We start from the raw sequence: 27,103 nt of genomic DNA, 5'->3' as shown, positions 1-27,103 counted from the left end.
CACAGAAATTTGGCACTAGGAGCTGCTTACTAAAGTAAGCAGCTCCTAGTGCTAAAACAAACGCTGCAGTGTTAGAGTGATAGCGTTATCGGAAACCTATCAGTACAACGTAAACGCCGGGCCGCTCTCTCAAAGCGGTCCAGTGTGTTCATAAGGGGGCAGGATTGTGGCCAGGTTTAGGGGCAGTGACTGACGCATGACGCGCGGCAGTCACCGCCGGCCTATGGAGCAAGTGGGGCGGTCCGAAGCCTCAGACTGCCCCCTCATGAATACACCAGACCGCTTCGAGAGTGGTCCGGCATTTCTATTGTACTCCACAGTGTTATTAGATAGCGTTATCGGAGATTTCCGATAGCGCTATCATTTTTAGGCTACATTCACACAATGTATGCCCGCCGTACCATAGTACCGAAGGCATACATCGGCGCCAGGGAGAGGAGCAGGGGATGAGCGCTGCTCACCGCCGCCCCTTTCCATAGGAATACACAGCGCATGGCGCCGTATTTTGTCGAAAGATAGGACATGTCCTATCTTTCTATGGGCTACAGAATGGTACGGTGCCACATGTGTGCAGCACCGTTCCGCCCCTGTACGTCCATAGAAGAGTATGGGGGATGTATATACGTCCCCCATACGTTTGTGTGAATGGAGCCTATCATTGCGCAGTTTGTTTTAGCACTAGGAGCTGCTTACTTTAGGTGATGCACTTTATAAATGATATCTGTACATTTTGTTTAATAGTAGAAAAGCTAGGGCTATGTCTCTAGATTCAATCATACACAGGATTTTTGGAGCTTTTTTATTTTTTTTGTACAGTATTTCTAAGTCAAGACCAAAATATTGAAAGCTGATTTTGGTTTGTAACAGTTATGTAATGTTTGTTCAATCCATGGGATCAACAAACATTCAAATAAAGACATAAAGACCAGATTTTTGGATGAACATGTTGCCGAAGGTAGATCTTAGGTAATAGTGACAACACAAGGATTTCCCTGTGCCTTACAGCTGCTTTGTTTACAAGGTGTGTGAAAAGTGTCAAATTCTCTAGGGTTGGGTTTCTTCCAAGGGCAAGCTTCATATACGGGGTAATTCTGCAGTCATGCTCATTCTTTAGTAGCATATAGAACTATTCATTTGTCATCTAAGTGGAAAGGCCAGCATGTACCTATTGTGGGCTTCAGCTCTGAGGCATGGTGTTATTCTTTTCTTCTGTCTTGCCTCCTGTAAAGGAAGGTAGGTGTATATAATACCTCCATGTCTTTGGAGTAGCACAATTTATAAAAAATTTAACTGCCTGAAACAGTTTAAGCTTAACAGCTGCCGTCTTGGACAGTTACAGTGGTATAAGCGATAGCTGCAGTTATCTAGTATTCTATGTACATATGATAATCTTTTGCTACATTGATAATGAATATCTGCTTTAGTAATGCAATTTAACACCAGCACTGTTTCTGTTTTCTGTTTAAATGCTTTACTTTAAATTGTCACTTTCCTTCCTGAATAGTACCAATGACCAGTGCACTTTAGTGGAAATAAACAGGACATGTGTAGTGACAGAATTATTTTACTTGCCTGCTTTTTGAAATGCATTTTGAAATGAATATTTTTTATTGATCACTTTTATTTGGCTTAGGTGGGGAATTTTAGATCCGGGTAGGTGGGGATTGTAGTTCTGTGAAAGTACCCCATAGCCAATCAGCTGTTTGAAAAGACTGAAGAATTCAGATCACAGGATGCTGTGGTCTCTTTACTTCATAAACTAAACTACTACCGTAGCAACCTCAGCTAGTGCATGAAGTGTCCTTTCTTGAATTCCCTCTTTTATGTGAAATCTTCCTCAAAGTCATACAAATATGACTCACCTCATTTTCACAAGTAGTTGCAAAAGGTAGCAATGAAATAAAAGAAAGTGTACGTGCGGCTCACCCTTTCGTAGGTCTTCGATGAAGATCCAGGCACAATGGGGTATATCTAGCGTGTGAATCCACCACACGAGGAGTGCAAAAGCAATATCTGCTGGGATCGCAGTCGTAGCATGGATACAAGAAGAAAATTGGATCGCAGCACTTCCATTAAAAACTAAATCTTTATTCCAAAAAGATTAAGAACATCATGTGGAAGGTAGAAAAACGCCGACGCGTTTCGGCGTTTTTCTACCTTCCACATGATGTTCTTAATCTTATTGGAATAAAGATTTCGTTTTTAATGGAAGTGCTGCGATCCAATTTTCTTCTTGTATCCATGGTTGCAAAAGGTAGTGTCATTTCAGAAGGCCCTATTTGCTGTTCTAAAGTGTTCCCCAACTTTTTTGTATCTGGAAACTGGCTGCACCTAAAACTTACCTTAGTCATTGGAAAGCAAAAATTGTGTGCTCCGCAAATAGTTCATATGTAACCCCAACCCATATAATGTCCAATTTCCTGCATTCCCCCTCTATAGTGCCCCTTTTTTGGTAGCCCTCTTTTAATGTCTTTGGACTTTTCACTGCAATGTCCCCAGCAGTGCTCACCCAATGCAATGTCCCCAGCAGTGCTCCCCCCAATGCAATCTCCCCAGCAGTGCTCGCCCAATGCAATGTCTCCAGTAGTGCTTTCCAACCCTAATGCAATGTTTCCAGCAGTGCTCCTCACCCCTAATACAATGTCCCCGTTAGTGCTCCCCCCAATGAAATGCCCCCTAGCAGTGCTCCCCTTTAATAACATGCCCCCATCAGTGCCCCAACTAATGAAATTTCGTGAGCAGTGCTGCCCACCAATGAAATTCCCTGAGCAGTGCCTCCTCCACTAATGAAATTCCCTTAGAAGTGCTCCACACCCCTAATAAAATGTCCTCAACAGTTCTCCTCCACATAATGCCCCCAGCAGTGCTCCTCCTAATGGTACGCATCCAGAGCAGTGCTCTCCACCCCTAATGAAATGCCCCCAACAGAGCTCCATCCCCCCATTTAAATGTCCAAAGCAGAGACACCACACCCTGTGGCTCCAGCTTCTTTTCTCCTCAGGTTCCGGGCAGAGATATGTCTCTGCTGCACCTGAGGAAGATGAAGTTGGAGCCCCTTGGGGGGGGGGGGCTGGAGAGTAGCGCCGAGGGAGGTAAGTACCGGCTTTTTATTTTTTACAAGTTTGGGTATTTAGTTGTGGCCTGCCACTGGGGGTTCCACGGTTCCACAATAGAGAACCAGATATGTGGACTGCTAAAGACATACAGTAGTTGGAAATGCAAGCTGCAGATGAAGCTCCAGGTTCTGTCAACTGCCTGTATGTACAGTTATGTAGCTCATAAGGGAAGGGATCTGAAAGATGAGATTCTTATTCTTAATTTGACACAAAAGGCTTGATTCAAGGGTCAATAGAATCAAATATAGAGGCTACTGAAGTGAAAAGTCATATTTGCAGGACTTTGGGGAAGATTTACAAAAAAGAGGGAATTTAGAAAGGACATTTCATCCCCTACCAATGGTGACCAGTAGTTTAGTTGGGTAAAACCCCCAAAACTTTAAAGGGGTATTTCAGGAATAAGCATAATTCATACTCAAATGGGTCATTAAAATGTAAGCTAATGTAATTATATTCAATATGGTTTATTCAAAGAATATTGAGGTTCACATACATAAAGTGAAAAGGTTGTTACAATTAAGTGTAGCAATACAAGTCAGAATCATTTTAGGTCGTGCAGGACTTGATCAGTGCCAACGAGAGGCGTCCGTCTTATAGAGTGGGTATACCTCTCGATGATGTTTGCGGACACAGCCCATGTCAAACAGAGAGACCCTATGAGGCCTCAGTTACTGTATGCAAACAACTATGTAATCAAAAACATTACACTTACATTAAAATGTAAAACTATTATATGACCATATAGGGGGTCATTTACTAAGGGCCCGATTCGCGTTTTCCCGACGTGTTACCCAAATATTTCCGCCGATTGTACCTGAATTGCCCCTGGATTTTGGCGCACGTGATCGGATTGTGGCGCATGCATGTGACGGAAATCGGGGGGCGTGGCTGAACGAAAACCCGACGGATTTGGAAAAACCGCTTGCACTCACAATCATCCAGGATAGGATCGTGAACTTCGGTGTTAGTCTCCATATAGAACTCGATAGTAAGTACATTATCAGAACATAATTATGTATATAACTAATATTTAGGAAAAGATTAAAAGTAAAAAGGAGGTATATAAGAGAAGGGGAAGAGAAGGAAAAGAAAAAAAAGGGGGGGAGAGGGATATGGTGGGTAACGAAAATTTAATGGATTAAAGGAAAACACCAAGGAGAGAGAAGGCACATTACAACAAGAGGGCACATGAGCTCCTCCATGCGGCAAATATTGGAGACCTCATGAACCCACTCCACAAAGGCGAGGAATGACCACTTGAGCGGCTTTGAGAAAAATGCACAATAGGTCTTTCCTTTGTGCCCCAATTGTACCTAAGAGAACGGACAGGAGATATATCTTGGCAGAGGAAGTGACAGAACAACCCGAGACCATCCTATATGTGGAAATCACAGAAGGGTTTAAGGCCTTCACATTCCCACCATATATGTAGCATTGTCCTGCTAGACCACATTGCCAAAAGGTATCATATATAAAACTACAGGGACTCGGTACCACCTTGTTATTATTGTATAATTTTTCTCTTGTGCAATGCATGCCAAAAAGAGTTTTTGAGTAAAAACATATATTTTCTGTTTGTCCTGCTTGGTAAATGAAGCTAATGAAATTAGTTGTCATTTAAAATTTTGCTTCCCTTAGCAAAAAAATTTTGTCGACATGATGATGAAGAATTCAAATGCTACTGGACCCTTAAACAGTCTTGTGATTTTGTCTCTGTGGAGGAGACACAGGACAGAAGATGGCTGCTGGTCACATATGTGCATCACATGCCCTACTTCTGCTCTCCAATCATGTGATGATCACTATGATTGGCTGTAGTTGGTTGGTTGCAGTGCATCCGGTATGGCCAGTGTTGTGGTGAGACGACATCTCACTGGGGCAATAATAATATAATATAATAATAATCTTTATTTATATAGCGCCATCAAATTCCGTAGCGCATTACAAATCATAGGGGACATATACAACTATATTACATTACAAAGAACAAACAGTCATATGGAACAATAGGAGTGAGGGCCCTGCTCACAAGAGCTTACAGGATGAGGGGGGACACATGAGGTTGTATAATGGTCCAGCCATTCTTTATAAGGGAACAATATAAAATAATTTAATAAATAATTTACTAAACCCTTACCAGCCCTCAGCCGCCATCTTATTTACAAGGTGCAAGGTGAAAAAGACTGCAGAGAAGCCTGGAGCTTGGTATATATCTGCTGTTTGCCGGATAACAGATGGGAGATAGGACATAGGATGGATTAGTAAAGGGAGAGATGACATTTCAAGCAGTTAGCGAGTGTGATAGGCTTGCCTAAAGAGATGGGTTTTAAGAGCACGTTTGAAGCTTTGGAGGGTGGGTATTAGTCTGAGAGTCCGGGGAAGGGCATTCCAGAGAATTGGAGCAACTCCAGAGAAGTCCTGGATACGTGCATGGGAGGTTCGAATTAAGGTAGAGATTAATCTAATGTCACTGGCAGATCGAAGAGCACGGGAAGGGCAATAGACTGAGATGAGAGAAGAGAGATAGGGAGGTGCAGCATTGTGCAGAGCTTTGTGGATGAGGGTTATTATTTTAAAGTGAATACGGAAGGAGACAGGTAGCCAGTGCAGTGATTGGCACAAACTGGAGGCATGGAGCGTTTGGCCTGAAAGACGAGCCTGGCTGCTGCATTAAGAATAGATTGAAGAGGAGAGAGTTTAGCGAGTGGAAGGCCGATTAGTAGGGAGTTACAGTAGTCTAGTCGAGAGTGAATAAATGCAACAATTAGCATTTTAGAAGTTTCAAATGTCAGAAACGGTCGGATTCTGGAGATGTTTCTGAGATGCATACGGCAAGAGCGAGCAGGAGATTGAATATATGGTGATTCCACAGACCAAGATGGAGAGGTCAGGGTTGGGTTGGTTAGTAGATGGTGGAAAGACAAGAAGTTCAGTCTTAGAAACATTAAGTTTCAAGAAGAGAGAGGACATGATGTTAGAGACAGCAGAGAGAAAATCACTAGTGTTCTGAAGTAAGGCAGGGGTGGCGTTACGTGCATAAGTATATAGCTGGGTATCATCAGCATAAAGATAATACTGGAAACCAAATCTGCTGATGGTTTGTCCAATGTGCGCAGTATAGAGAGAGAAGAGAAGAGGACCCAGGGCTGAGCCCTGAGAAACCCCGACACTGAGAGGAAGATGAGAAGAGAAAGATCCAGAAAAGGAGACACTGAAAGTGCGGTTAGTGAGATAGGAAGAAAACCAAGAGAGTGCTGGTGGTCCACAGTATCGAACGCTGCCGATAGATCCAGGAGAATGAGGAGAGAATAGTCACCTTTGGATTTTGCTTTTTGTATCAGACGTTCTTATTTTCAGAATATTCCTTGTAAGGACATCATTTTTTAAAAAAGAGAATATCATCTATGCATCATATGAATCTCACATTGATCTCTTTGCCAAAGTTTGCAAAGCTCTTAATTTCCTTTTTAGTAAAAGTGAACACTAATTACCTGAATTTCTAGATGATTTAATGGGTTCCTGGTTATACAATCAGATTATACTGGCCTGAGCACTTTAGCTAACAAATGCATTGATATGCTAACTTTTCTTCTACAGTCCATCATACTACATTACAATACCTGCTAAAATAATCCCTGGTGCTAATACTTCTCTGGCCGTTCATTGGTTTGGTGACAAGTACTCAGAAATTACTGTAAATGCATCAATTGTCAATGATGGCAAGATTATAGCAAATGCAAGCAAAGTCTTCCAAAATGGTGAGTGCTACATACCATCTAATATATAAAGCTGAGTGTATGTATGTATGTTCACTAAAGGAATCTGCAACATCACATTTACAATCACCAAATTTTGCACAGCTGTGATTCAGGGAACATCATAGACTAGGTTTTGAGCTAAATTTTTCACCCTGCGCTTTCCAAAATACACTTAGAAACTACCATTATCTGCTGCTGCTGTGGCAGTTAGAAGCTGAGCCATGATTGGCTTCTATTTTGCCACAGGTCATTATGAGCCCTGAGCTTTGATTGGTTACTATAGGCAATGAGCATAACACTGCTTATGTGTGAGGTAAGATGTATAGAGAGGTATACAGAGGTAGGGGGAGATTTATCAGAAATGTCTGAGGTAAAACTGTTTCAATAGCCCATTAATACAGTTCAGCTATAATTTTATAAACAACTGTGGAAAAATTAAACTTGAGCTCTGATTGTTTGCCATGGGCAGCTAGAACAGTTCTGCTCTCAGACACTTCTGATAAATCTCCCCGTAGACAAAGTGACAGTTGAAAACAGAGACTGCTACAGACAAATACAGAGACAGTTGTGGCAGAGACAGAAAGAGAATACCAGAGTTGGACACAAAGACAGAAATTGTCAGAGACAGAAACTCTCAGAGACGGTGACAGTCAGAGAAAAAGACAGTCAGAGACAGAAACTGTCAGAGACGGTGACAGTCAGAGAAAAAGACAGTCAGAGACAGAGACGTCAGAGACTGGCAGAGGTGGGGGCAGTCAGAGAAAGAGACAGTCAGAGACATATATATATATATTTGTTTAGTTTTTGGCCCTGTATTCTACAGTACATTTTCATGTCTTTTATATATCCCATACTTTTTTAGACAAAATAGATAATTGCACTTTCCTAGGAAAGAAGGCCACTCTGTAGAAAATTCATATATGAACTAAACCTAATCTAATCTAAATCTGAGTCAAAAGTATTAAGGATGTAGCTCTTGCTAAGTATACAGAGATGATCCACTACTATATTTTATTATTTTCCAGATTCAATTGGAATCCTGACTCTCCCAGCCGTAAGTGTTTGAATGCAAATCATTATACCATAATTTCTAGGTTTATAGCTTTTAGGCTTAAGTTAGTGTGCACCTGGTAGACAAGATCCTGCGCAAAATAAGTCAGAATAATTTAATAATTTAACATTTTACCTTCCTTAAACCTTTAAAAGAATTCAACCAATTTTGGCAATTTTCTGTCGCTGGCTATATAAATTCCTCAGCCATTCCACGTTTTGAAATATTTATAAAACTTTCTGGAAATGAAAATCTTTCCAGAACACACTGAGGGGAATTATTATCATGATAATGGGTTTTGCTGGGTTTTCTGGTGTAAAAAGTCTCAAAAAAGTGTCATTCAGGTTTTTTGCCACTTTTCACTGCTAAAAAGTGGCAAGGTACTATTAACACCACTTCACTATTCTGGCTTAAACTGCTTTTACACCGCTGTTCAAAGCGAGATTCATGATTTGGGACTTTATAATGCCTTTAACGCTACTGCTCTTTTTTGTTATTCGGTTTCCATTTTTTTTGCTCCCCACCCTTTAATATTTCCTGTTGTGTACTGGAAAGCTGGAAAATAATTCCAAATCTGGTAAAATTGGCAAAAAAACACATTTGGGTCATTTTCTTGCCGGCTCTTTTTTACAGCTTTAACTGTGCGGTCCAAATGACACCTCAGATTTATTCTTTGGTTTGGTAGAATCATAGCGATGCCAAGTATATAGAGGTTTTATTATGTTTAAATGGATTTAAAAAAATGAAAACCTCTTGAACAAAAATTCTTTTAGCCCAATTCTGACACTAATAACTGTTTCATACGTCAGTGTACAGAGCTGTTTAGGATAACTTTTTAATTTCTAGCAATTTTGGGACTGTATGACCTTTTTATAAAAAAATTTATGTGATGCAAAAGTGGCCAATTTGACATTTTGGCACTATTTTCTGTATGGATTTCACCACCGAGAATAACAATTTTGATAGATCTGGCTTTTTGGGATGCGGCAATATTTATATTTTTTACGATTTTACTTTTATTTATTTTTATATCAATTCTAGGGAAAGGTCGGTGATTTTAACTTTTAGTCTTTTTGCAATTTTTAAAATAATTAAAAACTTTTAACATTGTTTTTACTGTATTTTTAGAAGCCATAGGCTACTTGAAGCCTCGGGTGAATGATCACTCCCACCATATACTACAATACTATTGTATTGCAGTATATGAGGATTACACAAAACATCTGCCTAAAGACAGTTCTGGAAGTTTGAAATAAACTCCTGCTGTATTGGCAACCGATTGTCAAACACCGATGGCCGCGCCAATTGGAAACAAGATTGCGGCGCCCACATGCCTCCAATATTTAAATTTCTTCAGCACTTTTACTGGGACATTTTAATGGTTAGCAATTGCAATTGATGCCAGCACTGATTGCAGGTGTTAGCGACGGGTGTTTGCTGTATTATGCATCAAACACCTGGAGAGTATGAAAAGGGCTCAGCCCTTGATCCCTCTTCATACTCCTCTTTCCGCAAGCTCATCCAAATGCAGGAAGGGGTTAAAAAAAAGTTGCATAGTTATAGGATTCACCGTCCCCTGGTGGTGCTGGAAAAAAATCCCCGACAGCAAGTAAAGCATAACCCCCAATGTCTCAGTTTAAATCCAGCTTAATCACAGTCACGACCACTTTTCAACCTATTTATCAAAACTGGATTGAGTGGTGTAAAGTAGAGCAGGATAATTTGCCCCAAAATTAAAATCTTGATTTTCAGCTTTGAAGGCAATTCTTGATATTGATTTTAATTTTATTTTTCTAAACAAGGCCAAATTATTACCAAATCACATTTTACATAAAATAATTAAATGAAAGAATTTTACATAAAATAAGTGAATGCACATCAGTGATATAACATACTTTGTAGCATGGAAGCCAAATAATACTCCTCTTAGGCTAGTTGAAAGGAAACCACCAGGAACAAAGATTTTAAACCAAGCACACTGACATCTGCTCTTCTTTTAAGCTTCTTATGCCTTGGTTTTTAAGAAAAAAGGCTTTAAAAAAGTATGCAAATGAGTCCGAGGGGCTCCTGGCTCCATTAACATTTTTAACACTTATGCTCATTTGCATAATTTGATTTTTTAATTTTAATGTTCGTGTCCTCTTCTGCCAATCCTGCCGTCTGTGCATGCGCAGAACCGCTGGACCATGGTTGCGCTGATCCGGATTCGGAGCAGTGACTGCGCAGCCGCGGGCCTGCTGTTCTGCGCATGCGGAGACAGGAGGTTTTGCAGACGAAGGCACACAGCTACGAGGAGCTGCGCACCGAAGATTTCTGGTAGGAGGATTGAAGAGGCTACTGGAGAGTGGAGTAACCGCAACGTGTAGCCTCAGCTCTGGCTACTCAACGCCCCAGTAGCCTCTTTAGAAAATTTACATATTAGGCAAATAAAAGTTATTAAAAAATAGCGGGGAGGTGAGGATAGGCCTTTATAGGTACATCCGTGGTGGTAGGTTCACTTTAAAGGAGTTTAGGTGGGAACATAGCTTTTTGGGGAATCTGTTCTTTTGACAATACAAAGTAGTGAAGTCATACCTTTGTGTATGTTGTTAGTAGTAACAGGACTATGAAAATTGAAGTTATAATCTGGCTCTGCAGCTCTAGCAAGGGCTCTAGGTCAGCCTGAAGAGTTTTCTGCTCTTGGCACGTGCTGCTGAATTAAATAATTTTTTTTTTTTTTTTTTACAGATCTCACAAACTTTTTCCTCCAGTTCCTATATGCTGGTTGTGAATGGATCAGCTCAGAACATACATATCTTTTCTGACCTCACACAGATTTTTGTTGAAAATAATAACATGTCTGTGCTAATTCAAACTGACAAACTTTTGTACAAGGCTGGGGAACAGGTGAAGATCAGGATAATCTGTGTAAATCGCTTTTTGAAGCCACATAAAGGACCTGTGGACTATGTGATTAGGGTATGTACATACAATGTTAAATTTTTTGTCATCTAAATTGGTAGTTTGTTGCCATAGATTTGTGAGTTGAGATGTATAAAATTTGCAAAGATACAATACAATGCTATATTTGAAATATTTAACATTAGATAGCAGTGAAATGGTTAGAAAACCCTCACATGTACCTGCAATATTCATACTATATTGTCACCAGGTATAAAATACTCAAAAACATACCTCAAATCACTTTTGCAGCATTCCTGATGGGTTTGGTGTTATTCCTTTGAATAAGTAGATACATTTTTGGATCAGGAATCAAACATTTGGCATTTTTTACTTGTGACTGGTCCCCTTTAAGTCCATACATAGTCAAAATAAAATTATTTAAATAATTTTGTATACATAATATTATTCTTCATGTAATTCTAGGACCCTGCTTCTAACATTGTCCTGCAGAGGCTGAGCATCAAGTCATACCTAGGAGTTGTTTCAACTGACTTTTCACTATCTAACAAACCCATGCTAGGTTTTTGGAACCTACAAGCAACATGTGATGTAAGAATGCTACAAAAGATGTGTATTAAACTGGATAGAATATATTATGTTCTCATAGTTCTATAGTTACTTGAATGATTCGGCATTGCAAAATGGAAACACTATAACATGTGATCTTTAACTGTCCATGAACAATCACCCTGCCAGGACCTTAATCTTCATATTCTCGATCCATTAGCCCTCTCCATACACCGGTCAATGTGATTTAATGAATGGGTTAATGGAAACCTGTGACCAAGGACCTCATTTTCACTAAAGACAGGTTGTAGAAGCCCATTTCAGTTGCATTGCAAATGCCTTTCTGCTTTCTCTAAGCAATATAATTGTGTATTTTAACTTAGCTTGCTTCCTGATAAAATCTTCTGTTTAGTCCCAGTGGTTAAACATTGGTTTCCATGCATTTCAAAAAACAACATGTGACATGTCTGTGCTGGTCCCTCCTCAACTCTCAGCCCCCAGGACAATGGTGGGGGCTGAGAACTGATGAGTGAATGACACATGTCACATGTTGTTTTTTGAAATACATGGAAACCAAAGCCAACCTTTGGGACTAAACAGATGATTCGGTCAGGAAGCCAGGTAAGTTATAACACACAGTTATATTGTAATGCAAATGCTTAGAGAAAGCAGAAAGGCAGATTTGCACTGCATGGGTGATGGGCTTCTGCAATAGGTCTTTAGTGAAAATGAGGTCCCTGGTGACAGGTTCCCTCTAAAGAATAAAATAGACTCACTAGTGGCCATTTTTTCCACCTTTTTAAATATATAGAACAAAATTTACATCTGCCATATGCCCTTTCCATCTCACCATCAATCACCTCACCCTGTCACACCCAAAGTGGAGTGCAGGGCAGAAAAGCCAGGAAACTAGTGGGGATGGGGGTTTTTATAAATACCTTGTCTGCCAGAAAACTGGTGGACAAGGCTTTATAAATCTCCCAAAATGTATTTTAAATTTTTATTAATAATAATTTCTATTATTCTTTTAGGGTACTGTGACAACTGTGCAATTTTCTGTGGGTGACTATGGTATGTGATTGTATATTTACTGAAGTTACCTTTTTCCATAAGAAAACTAGTAGTGACAAATCTTGTCATATATCAGGAGCTTTCCATTAATAAGCATATCAATTTTTGTTCAAAGTTTCAATGGCTTAGAGATTTTTTGGGTGAAGATTGTATATTTATGTGGTACATGCCAATTTGTAGGGAAAGAGATTGTAGAAATAATGATTTGTGATGAATAAGCATTATTTTAAAAAGAGTAAAATACAAATTATAATAATTAATAATAATTATTAATATTTATGATAATTTTATATTATAAACACTACAATATTTTCTCTTGTTTTATGACCCTACAGTTGAACCAAAATTTGATGTAACCCTGGACGTTCCATCTTTATATTTGCCAACAGAGAATAGCAACCTCAGTGGTACAGTAACAGCAAAGTAAGTTATATACTTAACATTTACTTATCTGTCATTAGTTTTTACATTTTTTATTTTGTGTGAAAGTTGTGAATCCAGACAGAAATCTTTGGAAAATGTAATTACTATGATACGTCATAGAACATTGTCTCTTAAAGTTATTAAATAACATTTGACAACAATTTTTTTTTAATAGAAACAATTTTTTTCTAATTTCATCATAATTTGGAATACAAATTGTAAACCTTATTAAATGTTTTTAGATACATGAAAATCTTCTTTCTAGACAACAAAGCTCCAAACAAATGCTCTTGCAGCCAGCTTCTCATTCATTCAACCACAGTAGTATATAGCCAGCCAGCCCCCAGGAGTATATAGCCAGCCCCCAGTAGTGAAGACCAGTTTACAAAGGTTTATAATCCCAATTAGCTGAAAGCAATTTTCTTCTCCACCCTTGAAAAACAAATTAAAAGTTGGGACTTTGATTAAAACATTTGAGGGACACTGCTTCCAGCAAAATGCTAATGTTAAAGAGGACCTGTCATCCTGAAAAACGGCACTAGGAGCTGCTTACTGAAGTAAACAGGAGCTTACTTACTAAGGTAAGCAGCTCCTAGTACGGGATTAGGGGTGGTGACTGCCACACGACATGCGGCAGTCACCGCTGGCCTAGGGAGTGAGCGGGGCAGTTCCGAGGCTTCCGATAACGCTTACACTGAAAGATGGCTGCATTTGTTTTAGCACTAAGAACTGCTTACTTTAGTAATCAGCTTCCAGTGCCGTATTTCAGGCTGAAAGGTCCTCTTTAAAGCGCATCACAGAACGCGATGCAATGCAACACAATTAGAAGTTTGTATGCTTTTCAATGACATAAAACAAAAGCAAAAAGGCAACATCTCACATGAACTACTAATTGCGTTGCATCGCAACAGAATGCCGAAAAGTAATGAATTTCAATGAAAGAGGAATTGGATCGTCTTTTCCAATGCATCGAAATTGCAACAAAAAATGTAACGTGTGAACACGGTCTCAGGCTGCACTCACACCTTACAGTTACCCCATTCGTGTTTGGAAACGGAATGTAAATATACATTAGCGAGCCTCACCCATGTCCATGAAGCAGTTGGAGGGTCCCCAGAATTAATTTCATTGGTGGGCCCTAGGCTCATAAACATGCAAATAGGGAAATATTGAGTGTGTCCTTTTACACCTATCCATGTTACACCATAGCTCCATAAACATTTTACTATCTATTATGTACTATGTTCAGGGCCGGCACCTGCACTGGGCAAGTGCCGGGGCCCAGAGCTGCTCGGGGGGCCCACATAAGGCTGTATATAAGGAATACATGGGGGTAAAGGGGACTGTATCTAATTAATCCATAGGGTGTGAGGGGGGGGGGGGGCTTACATAAAATAAGGGAGAGGGCTGTATATAAAATAACCATGAGGGGGCTGTCTGGTATGATAAACCAGAGGCCAGAGGCCTACTGAAACCTGGAGCCGACCCTGACTATATTGATTGATGACCAAATTATCAGTTTTCTATTTATATAAGTGTATGCAGTTTCCTGGGCCAAGCGAATAGATTACTTCCCTTCAAGATTATGTGTTCATGTGATTATTTGTTTCTCTATTTTAGGTACTTTTATGGCAAAATATTTAATGGCAGTGTCACATTATCTGTGGTGCCACAGTATGGATATGAAGTAAATGCAATTATCAAAACATATCAGGTAACTTCTGCTATGATAAAAGTTTTTTGATTTTCTGATGTCCATATAGCTTTTTAGGTTTAGATTTTTCCATGATTTTATAGGCATTTATACAAGTTTATACAATCACACACATTTATATACTTTTACACATATACATATATGTATACAGTCATACCTATGCATTTATGTACTGTAATACACATAATATACACACATGCAGTATATACACATAATATACACACATTCAGTAATACACATCATATACACACATACCGTATAAACACAGTATACACTGCTCAAAAAATAAAGGGAACACTCAAATGACACATACTAGATCTGAATGAATGACATATTTTCATTGAATACTTTGTTATGTACAAAGCTGAATGTGCTGACCACAAAATCACAAAATAATCATCAATGGAAATCCAATTTATTAACCAATGGAGGCCTAGATTTGGAGTCACCCACAAAATTAAAGTGGAAACGCACTACAGGCTGATCTAACTTTGATGTTATGCCTGTAAAACAAGACAAAATGAGGCTCAGTATTGTGTGTGGGCTCCATATGTATGACCTCCCTACAAAACCTCAGCAACCCACACAAGTGGCTCAGGTAGTGCAGCTCAATCAGGATGGCACATCAATGCAAGCTGTGGCAAGAAGTTTTGCTGTGTCTGTCAGCGTAGTGTCCAAGGGCTGAAAGCACTACTGGGAGACAGGTCATCACACAAGGAGACATGGAGGGGCCGTAAGAGGGCAACAACCCAGCAGCAGGACCCCAACATCCACAAAGAAGAACAGGAGAATGCACCTCCCACTGGCTCTGGTCCTCCTGGATACTAGGAGAGACATGACCCCATAGCAGATTTCTGAATTGGGCCCCTTCCCCTTAAAAAAAATATAATTTTTTCACACACAGTATATATACAAGATATATAGATACATACAGCATACATACATACATACAGTACCATATTCACCCATGCATCATATACACAGACATACAGCATATACACATCACATTTGCACATACATATAGAGCAGTGATGGCGAACCTTTGAGAGCCTGAGTGCCCAAACTTCAACCAAAAGCCACTTATTTATTGCAAAGTGCCAGCACAGCAATTTAAGCAGTAATGTATTACCACCAATGACATAGAGTATATAAACATCACACATACACACACTTGCAACGTGTCCTAATACATACAATATCATACAGACATTCAGCCTATACACAAGCAGCAGGTGACACGTCATATCAGAAAACCGAAATGTGCCCTGGATCTTTTGACCTAGTGGCGCCCCTGTCTTGCACACTAAGTTCAGCACAAGCACTATACAATTTATGAAGTTGAGCAATCAGCTTCACGATTGTGCACGTGTTCAGCAGCAGTTCGGCCTCAACCGAGGGGCAATTGTCTGCCAAAACGTGTCAGAGAATTCCCTGTATTTTTGTTCATTAATTTGCAAGGTGAAATTGTTTGACACAAGCAGAAAGGTGAGCTCTGTCGAGTACTTCTCTTTATTTATCTGTATTGTGTAACTGACTCATTTTAATTCATTATTCATTTCAGATTTATCTAAAGTGAAAACAGATAAGACAGGACTTAAGGGACATTGACCACCAGGATGAATGAGTGTAAACCAAGCACACTTGCTTGCTGGGGTGTACCCCCTCTGTCAGGTTCTGATTTTATTTTAGCTTCTTAGGACCTGCTTTTTACAGAAAAATTTGGTTTTTAAAATAATTATGCAAGTGAATCTGAGGGGCTCTGGGCTCCATTGATGTCAATAGAGCAAGGAGCCCCTTGGGCTCATTTGCATAATTATTAAAGCCTTTATTTCTTAAAAACAAGGGCATAAGATGCTACAAGAAGAGCAGAACATGACAAAGGGGGCACAGACCAGCATGTAAGTGTGCTCGGTTTACACTCCTTCATCCTGGAAGTAGATGTCCTTTAAACTGACGGACAGGCACTGATATAGTAGTGAGGCTGCATTCACATGGCTGTGTGGCGTGCTATAGAGGAGGAGAAGCAAGTGCTGCTCGCCCCTCCGCTCTTCATTGAAAATAGTGGAGCAGGCTCTATCATTTTTGCAGCCACAGCACGGTGCGGTATATATGCGTCCCCCACATGTTTGTGTGAATGTAGCCTACTGTATACACATTAGAATAAATTCAGCCAAACCCACGAGGCCTGGCTGGCAGTGTCATCTAACTGTATTATTTATATGGGGGGCTATCTGCCTTCCATTATCATTGCTGTCTTCCAGTGTCTTTATACGCATTGAAATAAATATACACATTTGGATGATAAAATAGTTTTTCAGGGGTTGGGTGAATCAGCGGACAGTTATTTAATGTATGTGGTCACCTTCACCTTTGTTGTGCCTTCCCACAGACTGTTACATTTTATGTTTATAAGGATACAGTAGTAGTAGCTATATACTATGTATTCACATGTACTATTTGGCACTATGGCATTTGGCAGATAAAAACACTTACCGTATTTAGAACTGGAAACCATATGTAATAGTGTAGTCATTAAAAATTCTTATGGACTGTTTTCTTTTAGATTTCTGGGTCTGTAAACTTCAGTTTCTCGAATGCAGAAATACAAAAAATATTGTACTGGGGAACATTGAATATAACAGCCTCAGTCATGGAAGCATTTACAGGTAAATATATTGTGTGTGTTTTTTAATAATTAGTGTAAATGGACAGAAAATAGAAAATGGTACAAAAAATAACCCTGACTGTTCTTTACCGTACCTTTACTGTCCTTGTCCAATTTAGATAGTACCAAATATTAAAGAAAAGTACAACTCGTGATTTGAAGGTATGATAGTGCTTGTTTATTTACAGCTATTTACAACAAAGTGTGTATTCGGATCTTTTGCATTGCATATTCAAGTCCTCGGCATCAGTGATCGATATGAAAAATGAGATAGATCAAAGGGTATGAGAGTCGGCTCGGGGTGGCCTGAGAGTTATAGTGTATGATGAAAAGATGGGCTCACCTCCGGTTCACCTCAGGTTCCAGTCGGGCCTATGGTTAAATAGGACCATAGTCCTGAGGCTAGGCTACCAGGGTATACTAGATTTGCGTCCAAAACTAGGGTTTAATAGGGACTTTTTTGTGACTACAGTGTCATTTAAAACCCTAACCCATACAGACATAACGCTTATCTTCTCACCCTCTACCTTTTGTTCTCTGTGCACTCCTTTTGGATTACCCCACTGTGACCACTTACCATCTTTTCACTGACTCTGGGGCAGCCCTATTCTGCAATACTATATCCTAAGGAGCCCCGCAGAGCCCACACTACGGAGGTGAGCCCATCTTTTCATCATACACTATAACTCTCAGGCCACCCCGAGCCGACTCTCATACCCTTTGATCTATCTCATTTTTCAGATCAATCACTGATGCCGAGGACTTGAATATGCAATGCAAAAGATCCGAATACACACTTTGTTGTAAATAAACAAGCACTATCATACCTTCAAATCACGAGTTGTACTTTTCTCTATTAACTTTTACGTGATTATTTGAGGGCTATCTCAGTAGACCCCCTGAGAAACCCAAGACATATTATTTATAGTACCAAATATTATCAATGTTAAAGGAGCCATGCTTGCCCTACTTAAAGGAAACCTACCACTTACAAGTGGTAGGTTTAGACACATATACATGGCACCAGCTCAGGGTGAGCTGGTGCCAGATCATATTTTTGTTAGGGGAACAAAGCCCCTATCGCCGTTTTATAAGTCATATTAACTTATAACTCGGCGCACCGCACTTGGGCACGGCGCACCATGCGCGTGCCCGTGCGTGCGCCGGATTCTAACGTGCTGGAGAGGCGCGCGCCTGCGCAACTTAGCACGGGGAAACAGGTTATATGTTTTAATTATAATTAATTTTAATTATTTTATTTTTATTCACTTGTTCAATTTCCAGATATTGTTGTAAGTGAATCATCCCTTGTGCTGAAAGTGGATTCTGCATATATCATCCAACTTGTTGGTCAACCACAAGCTTTTACACCTGGCGAAAATTTCACATTCAGGGTATTGTATTTTATCCTTGTCTAACTTAAAGGCTTAAATCAAGCATCAATAACAGTAGCATACCTCCTAGGTAGACCATGCCACTGCTATCTTAATTGAAAGAAGGCTGGGGTTTGGTGTATATATATTATACTACATATATTATACTATTATATATATTATATATGTGTGTATGTGTTTAAAAATATGGCTAGCACGGGAGTGATTGCACAAAGAAACAATTTTTTTTACATTAAATGGCTGGAGTTGCTTTTGTCCCCAAGACATCTTGTGGTAATGACATCTTGTGGTCACGCGCCACAAGATGCAAGGGTGGTTGTATCCTACCTAGGACAGCTGCCCTTCATTCCTAGGAGACCTTATGACTACATTTATGGGAAATTATCTTCACACAGATACATTCAAATAAGAATTGTATATACATGACAGATGAAAAAAATTAACTGTGAATGCTCAAAATAGGAATACCCATTTAACATCCTGATGATAAGTTGTTTTTAGTAATCATGTTCTCTTCTAGACTCTTGGAACAATTTATAATTGTTAAAGCAGACACCCTAGGAATTCTCACTTTTAATGGATTATTAATATATTTAAGTTATTCCAGTATACTTTTTTTAAAATCTATGTTAAAATATATGAAAGAAATTGACCTACTGTAGATGACACAGCAACTTTACATAGCAGCCAGCCATGAGTAATGACAAATAATCTTTTGATCATATCTGTCTCGCTTACATTTTTAATGTCTGTTGTGATCTAAGGAACTGGAACAACCAACCTAAAAATGAAAAATGTGAAACCACTCTAGTAGTAGTAGTAATTTATTAAACAAGAAAACCTGTAATATCACATGGTCATAAGTATTTAGACCCTTTTCTGTGACACTCATATTTAACTCATATGCTGTCCATTTCCTTCTCATCCTCCTTGAGATGGTTTTGCTCCTTCATTGGAGTCCAGCTGTGTTTATCCCCTTCCCGCCGCAGCCCTTTTTCGTTTTTGCGTTTTCATTTTTCACTCCCCACATTCAAAAATCTGTAACTTTTTTATTTTTTCATGTACAGAGCTGTGTGACAGCTTATTTTTTGTGTAACAAATTACACTTCAAAATGGTGGTATTTAATATTCCATGCCGTGTACTGGGAAGCGGGAAAAAAAATTCCAAATGCAGTGGGCTTGGATTTTATAGATTTCACTGTGCACCCCAAATGACATGTCGACTTTATTCTTTGGGTCGGTACGATTATGGAGATACCAAATTTGTATAGGTTTTATAATGTTTTCATACATTTAAAAAAATTAAAACCTCCTGTACAACATTTTTTGGGGGGATTTTGCCATCTTCTGGCGCTAATAACTTTTTCATACTTTGGTGTATGGAGCTGTGGGTGGTGCAGTTTTTTGCGGATTTTGATGACGTTTACAATGTTATCATTTTTAGGACTGTACAACCTTTTGATCACTTTTTATAGAATTTAATTTTTTTTTTTAAATGGCTAAAAAGTGCCATTTTCGACTTTGGGCGCGATTTTCCGTTATGGGGTTTAACGCAGTGAAAAACCGTTATCATATTTTGATAGATCGGGCATTTTTGGACGCGGCGATACCTAATGTGTTTATGATTTTTACTGTTTATTTATATCAGTTCTAGGGAAAGGGGGGTGATTTGAATTTTTAGGTTTTTTATTATAATTTTTTTTTTTTTTACTTTTTTTTATTTTTACTATTTTTCAGACTCCCCAGGGTACTTTAACCCTAGGGTGTCTGTACGATCCTATCATATACTGCCATACTACAGTATTGTCTTTTTATAGACACTCCCAGAGTGCACGGGTTCTGGAAGTCCTTTACAACAATAAATCAGAACTGTGACGTCATCAGGGAGTGGCGATCTGTCGCCATGACAGCTTCAGATCTTCCAAAGACCCGAGACTGCTTAGTTTTAACCGGTTCATTACAATGTGCACATTGTAATGAATAAGGAGTAAAATCCCCATATTAGACCTAAAGTACCCTAGGGAGTCTGAAAAATAGTAAAAATAAAAATGAAAAAAAAAAGTAAAAAAAAAAAAATTATAATAAAAAACCCCCAAAAACTCAAATCCCCCCCCCTTTCCCAAGAACTGATATAAATATAAATAAACAGTAAAAATCATAAACACATTAGGTATTGACGCGTCCGAAAATGCCCGATCTATCAAAACATAATAGAAGATGGCAAAATCCCCCCCCAATTTTTTTTGTTCAGTAGGTTTTAATTTTTGTAAATGTATGAAAACATTATAAAACCTATAATTAAAAAGTTATAGATTTTTGAAGCTGGGAAGTGAAAAATGAAAACGCAAAAATGAAAAAGGGCTGCAGCTGGAAGGGGTTAAATCACATTAAAATTTGCACAGAAAAAAATAATGAGAGACAAAAAAACGCTACGGCAAGTGTCTTTTTACCTTTGTTGCGACAGATGCCCCACAGAGATATAATGAAAACTTAAAACATATAGTACCTTTACAGCCACAGTACAAAATTGGTGATCCAGTAGAAATCAATCTTACCATGATACAAACGTGCTGTATTAACAGTATTAGCGGGATTATGGTATGCTCAGAGGGGTACTTTCCCTAATGGCTCCCCGATAGCTCCCGCTCTTACAAGATCAGTACCCAAACTGTCCTTTTGTCTTTACGCTTCCCCCCTGTCTGCATACACTTCCCTAACACGTTTCATCAAACGTTAGAATCTCCAGAGGGACTTGCATGCTGAGGTAGCTAAAAAGGAGAGCACTAGTTTAAAGTGCAATATATGTGCAAGGCATGCTGTATGCTTAGCCCATAAGTGAGCTGCTTGATCCCACATCCCGATGGTGGATTGTGGGACCTTGATGAGTGGTATGGCAGTAGGTTAGCGCCGTTAGAACATACCTCCATCCATTTAAACAATAGGCCCGTCCTATTCACTACCTGATAGGCTGGAACTAGTCCGGGTATCTCATTGGTTGGCCACAATATGTGAGTAGCAGACCACAATGGAGACAGTCACTAGTCCGGCTGGATGCCAGTGCGCATGCGCAAATGTGTTCTAGGCTGGGAGAGCCGTGTAGACGCCTTAGTGCAGGTGATTAAAACCACTTATATGTATCACTGGATTCTATAGCAGGTAACGAGAAATGTTTTCTTATTTGATGGCCGTATTTACCACCAGCTCTGGGGCATGGCGATGGGGAGCCCATGCTCTTCCGCCTATGCCAACTTGCTCCTGGGCTGGTGGGAGGCCACAGAGGTTTTTGGTGACAATCCACCTCCAGCAATCGAACATGTTGAACTCTTTTTGCGTTTCATAGACGATATCTTAAATTTGTGGGACATCTCAATCATAATCATATAGGTTTGCGGTTCACATTTGAATTACATGAGAAGCAGTTACCCTTCCTTGATGTACTAATCACCAAGTCCCAGAATGGTACCCTAAACACCTCAATTTACCGCAAACCGACGGCCACCAACTCACTTTTGAGGTGGAACAGTCACCATCCAATACCCTTGAGGAGGGGCATCCCCAGGGGACAATACCTTCGTGTACGCCGTAATTGTAGCTCGGAGGAGGAGTTTCGACGACAGGCCAAGGATCTTAGGACCTGATAAGACTCTGAGGTAGGCTTACCAAAACTGTGTTAAGAATAGGCGGGCAGAACTCCTGCACAGCCCCTCTAGGAAGAGTGTTAATGTGGTTGAAAAAAAAAGTAAGGATCATATAGCTACATACGATAATGAGGCGGATGAAGCCAGGCGGATCCTTGAAAAATATTGGTCCATTTTGTTGATGGATAAAAATATGGCAGATCTGATTGGTCCTTGCCCTTTGATCACCATTCGTAAAACCAGGTCCATCAGGGACTGATTAAACAACAGCCATTATGCAGACCCCAAACCGAAAGGCACTTGGCTAGAAAGGAAAGTGAAGGGCAGCTACAAATGCAAATGTATAGCATGCCCTTACATACAAATGGGACAAACATTTTCAAGTTATGTAACAGGCAAATCTTATGATATAAGAGAATACATAAATTGCAAAATTGTGGGCGTCATCTGCAAAGTCACTTATAGATGCGGCCTTGAATATGTGGGCAAAACTCTTAGAAAACTCAGAAGAAGAATCGGGGATCACCTGGGCGATATAGCACATGGGAGGGATAAACCCCTTTCCAATCATGGGGCAGATTTATCAAGCAGTCTGAAAGTCAGAATATTTCCAATTGCCCATGGCAACCAATCACAGCTCCCCTTTAAAATATTCATGAGCACTGGTGAAATGAAAGCTGAGCTGTGATTGGTTGCCATGGGCAACTGGAAATATTCTGACTTTCAGATTGCTTGATAAATCTGCCCCCATGTATCGTTGTATCATAATGGTGAGGTCTCGGCTCTAAAATTGATGGGAATAGATTTAGTCCCATACCCAGAACGAGGGGGTGATTGAGACAGACGTATATTAGAAAAAGAAGCAAGATGGATGTATGCTTTAGACACCGTCGCTCCCAAGGGTATAAATGATCAACTTGTGTTTGCCCCTTTTTTGTAATTTAAAAAGTGTCCTCAGAGTAAGGTGGCATAGAATTCTTTTGTGCCACATGATAATAACTCTATATCTGCTATAGTAAACATTAGCGCGGCATCGAGAATCCTGAGTGCCACATTATATAAATTTTACATCCGTAATAATAAACAATATCGCGGCTAGCCTGCAATATATTAGGCCATCAGGTTACTATGAAAAAGATCCACACTGACGCTAGCCATCATGGCCATAAGTATTTACCTACCTGCTAAAGAATTTAGCGATACACACAAGTGGTTTTATGGTTCAATAAAAGTTTTATTGAGAAAAACAGAGTTGTAAAAAATGACAGTAGTATGAACAGTAAAAACAAAGTGCAAGTACCCAGAGACCTACATAGCGGTCAAAGTATTCGGGACGCAGCCCCATAATGTAGTCATGAGAAATGGCGAATAACGCAAATGCAGGCGCTCAAGGCACCTTTTTGCAGGAATAAGTGATAAGAACAAACTGGGGGAAAGGGGGTTAAGGGGGAGGATGGAGGGGGGAGGAGGGGAAATTAGGGGGCGGGGGGAGAGAGAGGCCTCCCTGGCTCTGCGGGATCTTTGAAAAAGGTATAGGTGTATTGAGAAAATGGAAAAATGGAAATACCTCAGTAATCAAGGGTCACCCGTAAGCCATACGGCAAATAAGTCCATTTCGACCAGGTGGAGAACGCGCTGAGTTGTTCCATGCGGCAGATACAATCTACTTCCTCGACCCACATCAAATGGGTAGAGGGGGTTGTAAATTTCGAAAGTCTGGGGATCACCAGCCTGAAGGCCGCCAAAAAATGTCTTAAGATACCTTTCTTAATGTCGCGAAAGCGACCTGGTAGCATTGAGAGTAGCGCCATTGCAGGTGAGAGATCCCCAGAAACTCCACAAATATCCTTATAGAGGTCCCAGACGGCAGACCAGATGGAGGCCACAACCTTACAATCCCACCAAACGTGGCGCATAGTTCCCAGAGCGGAGAGGCAGCGCCAACAAGTTGGCGAGGCAGATGGAAACATGTTGTGGAGGCGAACTGGGGTTCTATACCAGCGAGTAAGGATCTTGTAGTTCGTTTCTTGTATTTTACCAGAAACGGACATTTTGTGGGTGAGGATTAGGGATTTCTCCCATGATTCCTTGGCAAAGTTCTCCTTTTCCCAAGCCGACATGTACGGCAGGAGATGGTCCTCGGTATTGGTGTCAGATAAAAGCCTATATAGGAAAGACACACCATGCGAAGGTACAATTTGTTTAGAACATAGGTTCTCAAACGTGGTTAGGTCCTTGAGAAAACACTCTGTTGGGGTCAGGGAATCTAAGAAGCTCCTCAGTTGGAGGTAATGGAGCCAAGCCCCTGGATAACTTCCCTTTTCACCTAGAATATCAGTGAGGGGGCGTATTCCTGTATCAGAGATAAGGTCGACAATTTTTTGGGGTTTCCCGTCAATAGGTTCCAAGAGTGGGGAGGATGTGAGCAGTTGAGGGAGGCCTGAGAATTCCCTAGCAGGAGAGAGTGTGTCGGGAATGTTAGTTACTTTGGAAGTGGCAGCAAACTTGCTCCAGGCTTTCAAAACCCCTGACATTAGGGGAGAGACTCTCAAGAGTTCCCAGTTGGTTTTGGGGGGTTGCCAAAATAGGCCAGTTAGATTACTAGGTTTAGGGAAAGCACTCTCAATACCAACCCATAATTTGTTTTTGTTCTGTGAAGCGATGTCGAGGACCACTTTGCATATGGATGCTCTATAGTAGCGGGCAAAGTCCGGTAGTCCTGCCCCCCCGTCCTCTTTATGTCTAGTCAGGAGACTGTATTTTATTCTGGGGGAAGAGTCCTTCTAGATGAATTTAGTGGCAAATTTACGTAGGCGTTGAAGAAAAGATCTCGGTAGATCTAGTGGGATCGTCTGGAAGAAATAAACGATTTTAGGTAGCGAATCCATTTTAAGAGAGTTTATTCTGCCAAACCACGAGAGCGAGAGGGAGCTCCAGGATTTGAGGTCTGTCTCTAGAGATCTAAGAAGAGGGGCGTAGTTGAGGTCAAATAGTCGTCCGATATCCGACGGGATCAGGACTCCTAAGTATTTTATATGACCCTTAGCCCAGGAAAAGGGAAGAGAAGAACGTCGCGAAGAGACCATCGTTTCGGGAAGGGAGATGTTAAGGATATCGGATTTTTGTATATTAACCTTAAAGTTACTGACTTTGCTATAAATCTCGAATTCTTTCAAAATGTTGGGGAAACTGTTAACAGGGTCTGTGACATATATAAGTAGGTCGTCGGCGAAGAGCGATAGTTTGTGATTTCTACCCCCTATCCTCACCCCCCCCAATCGCCGGGTTTTCCCTCAGAGCGCGCGCCAGAGGTTCCACAACTAGGGTATATAGGAAGGGTGAGAGAGGACAGCCCTGGCGGGTGCCGTTACAAATAGGGAAAGGGGCTGACAGGGAGCCGTTGACTCTGACACTGGCAGATGGGCCTCTATATAGAGCCATGATCCTCTCCCTCATACGACGGCCTAGGCCCACTCCTCTGAGCGAGGCCTCGAGAAACCTCCAATGGACCCTGTCAAAGGCCTTTTCGGCGTCTACTACACAAGTGGTTTTAATCATCTGCACGTGTCTACACGGCTCTTCCAGCCTAAAACACATTTTCGCATGCCCATTGGACTAGTGACTGTCTCCATTGTGGTCTGCTACACATTGTGACGCTCGGACTAGTTCCAGCCTTTCAGGTAATGAATAGGACAGGGCCTATTGTTTAAATGGACCGAGGTATGTTCTCATGGCACTAACCTACTGCCCTACCACTCATCAAGGTCCCACGATCCACCATCAGGACGTGAGATCAAGTGGCTCACTTGTGGGCTAAGCATACAGCATGCTCTGCACATATATTGCACTTTAAACTAATGCACTCTCTCCTTTTTAGCTACCTCAGCATGCAAGTCCCTCTGAGGATTCTAACTTTTGATGAAACGCAATATGAAAGCGTATGCGGAAAGGGGAAAGCGTAAAGACAAAGGGACAGTTTGGGTACTGCTCTTGTAAGCGCGGGAGCTATCGGGGACCTGTTAGGGAAAGTCTCTCATTCACAAATATCTCCAGCCTTCCTCTTTTCCTCTTACTGCTCTCTCTTGTCCTATCTGTGCGAAAGAGTTTGAAACCATCCAAAGAGACGAGCGTGTCCGGGGTAAGACCAGTAAGCTATGTCTCTGTAAACAATATCATGCTGCACCCCCGAAACTCCTGTTGCTGCTAGGTCAGTGCTACCAGTTCCTCCACCTTTTTGAGAGAGATCTCACATTACCCACAGTGATGGAGGGTAGAACAGACCTATGACATCCCTGCATCCTCTTCTCCTTCTCTTCCTCAGTTCTTGGGGGATGTTTAGTTCGATAGCATGCTGACCTGATGTATCACTGAGTGTCAGCAGTTGCTCCCTAGTGTTCACAATACACCCCCAGCTCCATACTTGCTCTCCAGACACTAGTTTAGTTCTCAGTGAAAAACTATAAAAAGTATTTCAAAGTTCCAAATCCAAGTCTTTAGTCCATTATCCATAATTCAATCTCTCTTAAGTAGAGTAATAGAAAAAAAAAGCGAAGGAAAAAGAAAGAAAGTTTAAGGTGAGCAAGAGCTGCCATAACAGGTTGCCACTCCAGGTGCCACCTTATCAACCTAAAAGGGAGAGTATTAAATGTCAAATCTACCAGTAACAAAAAAGCCAGAGAAATTGGGATGTCTCTCTACTAGGCTGGACAATGGAAGGATCTGCCTGGTATAAGCATCTAGAAAGTCTTTTACCTGAAATAATTTTGCTAGGAACTAAGGGTTAAACCTTTGTGAGGACACACTTTTGGGGAGATATAGAATGA

General features: G+C 40.5%; 1 protein-coding gene across 3 annotated transcripts in view; it reads left to right on the top strand.

The window, feature by feature from the left end:
- The first annotated feature begins 1,100 nt into the window (after window positions 1-1,100).
- The window catches only part of LOC140121932 (CD109 antigen-like), a 96,601-nt gene continuing 70,598 nt past the window's right edge, over window positions 1,101-27,103 (top strand). The window contains exons 1-10 of one of the 3 annotated variants that reach the window (XM_072142118.1): window positions 1,101-1,233; window positions 6,714-6,874; window positions 7,900-7,928; window positions 10,653-10,883; window positions 11,292-11,417; window positions 12,407-12,446; window positions 12,782-12,869; window positions 14,490-14,583; window positions 17,147-17,249; window positions 18,533-18,642. In XM_072142118.1, the coding sequence (XP_071998219.1) occupies window positions 1,160-1,233; window positions 6,714-6,874; window positions 7,900-7,928; window positions 10,653-10,883; window positions 11,292-11,417; window positions 12,407-12,446; window positions 12,782-12,869; window positions 14,490-14,583; window positions 17,147-17,249; window positions 18,533-18,642 (1,056 nt within the window). In that variant the 5' untranslated portion in view covers window positions 1,101-1,159. Of the gene's footprint in view, window positions 1,234-6,713; window positions 6,875-7,128; window positions 7,188-7,899; window positions 7,929-10,652; window positions 10,884-11,291; window positions 11,418-12,406; window positions 12,447-12,781; window positions 12,870-14,489; window positions 14,584-17,146; window positions 17,250-18,532; window positions 18,643-27,103 lie in introns of those variants that run through there. The other 2 variants (XM_072142119.1, XM_072142120.1) reach the window with 2 other exon arrangements.

This window comes from Engystomops pustulosus, chromosome 3 (assembly GCF_040894005.1).
Source record: "Engystomops pustulosus chromosome 3, aEngPut4.maternal, whole genome shotgun sequence".
Classification (NCBI taxonomy): Eukaryota; Metazoa; Chordata; class Amphibia; order Anura; family Leptodactylidae; genus Engystomops; species Engystomops pustulosus.
The sequence above is the reverse complement of the archived record's forward strand: the minus strand, read 5'-3'. Positions and strand labels throughout refer to the sequence as shown.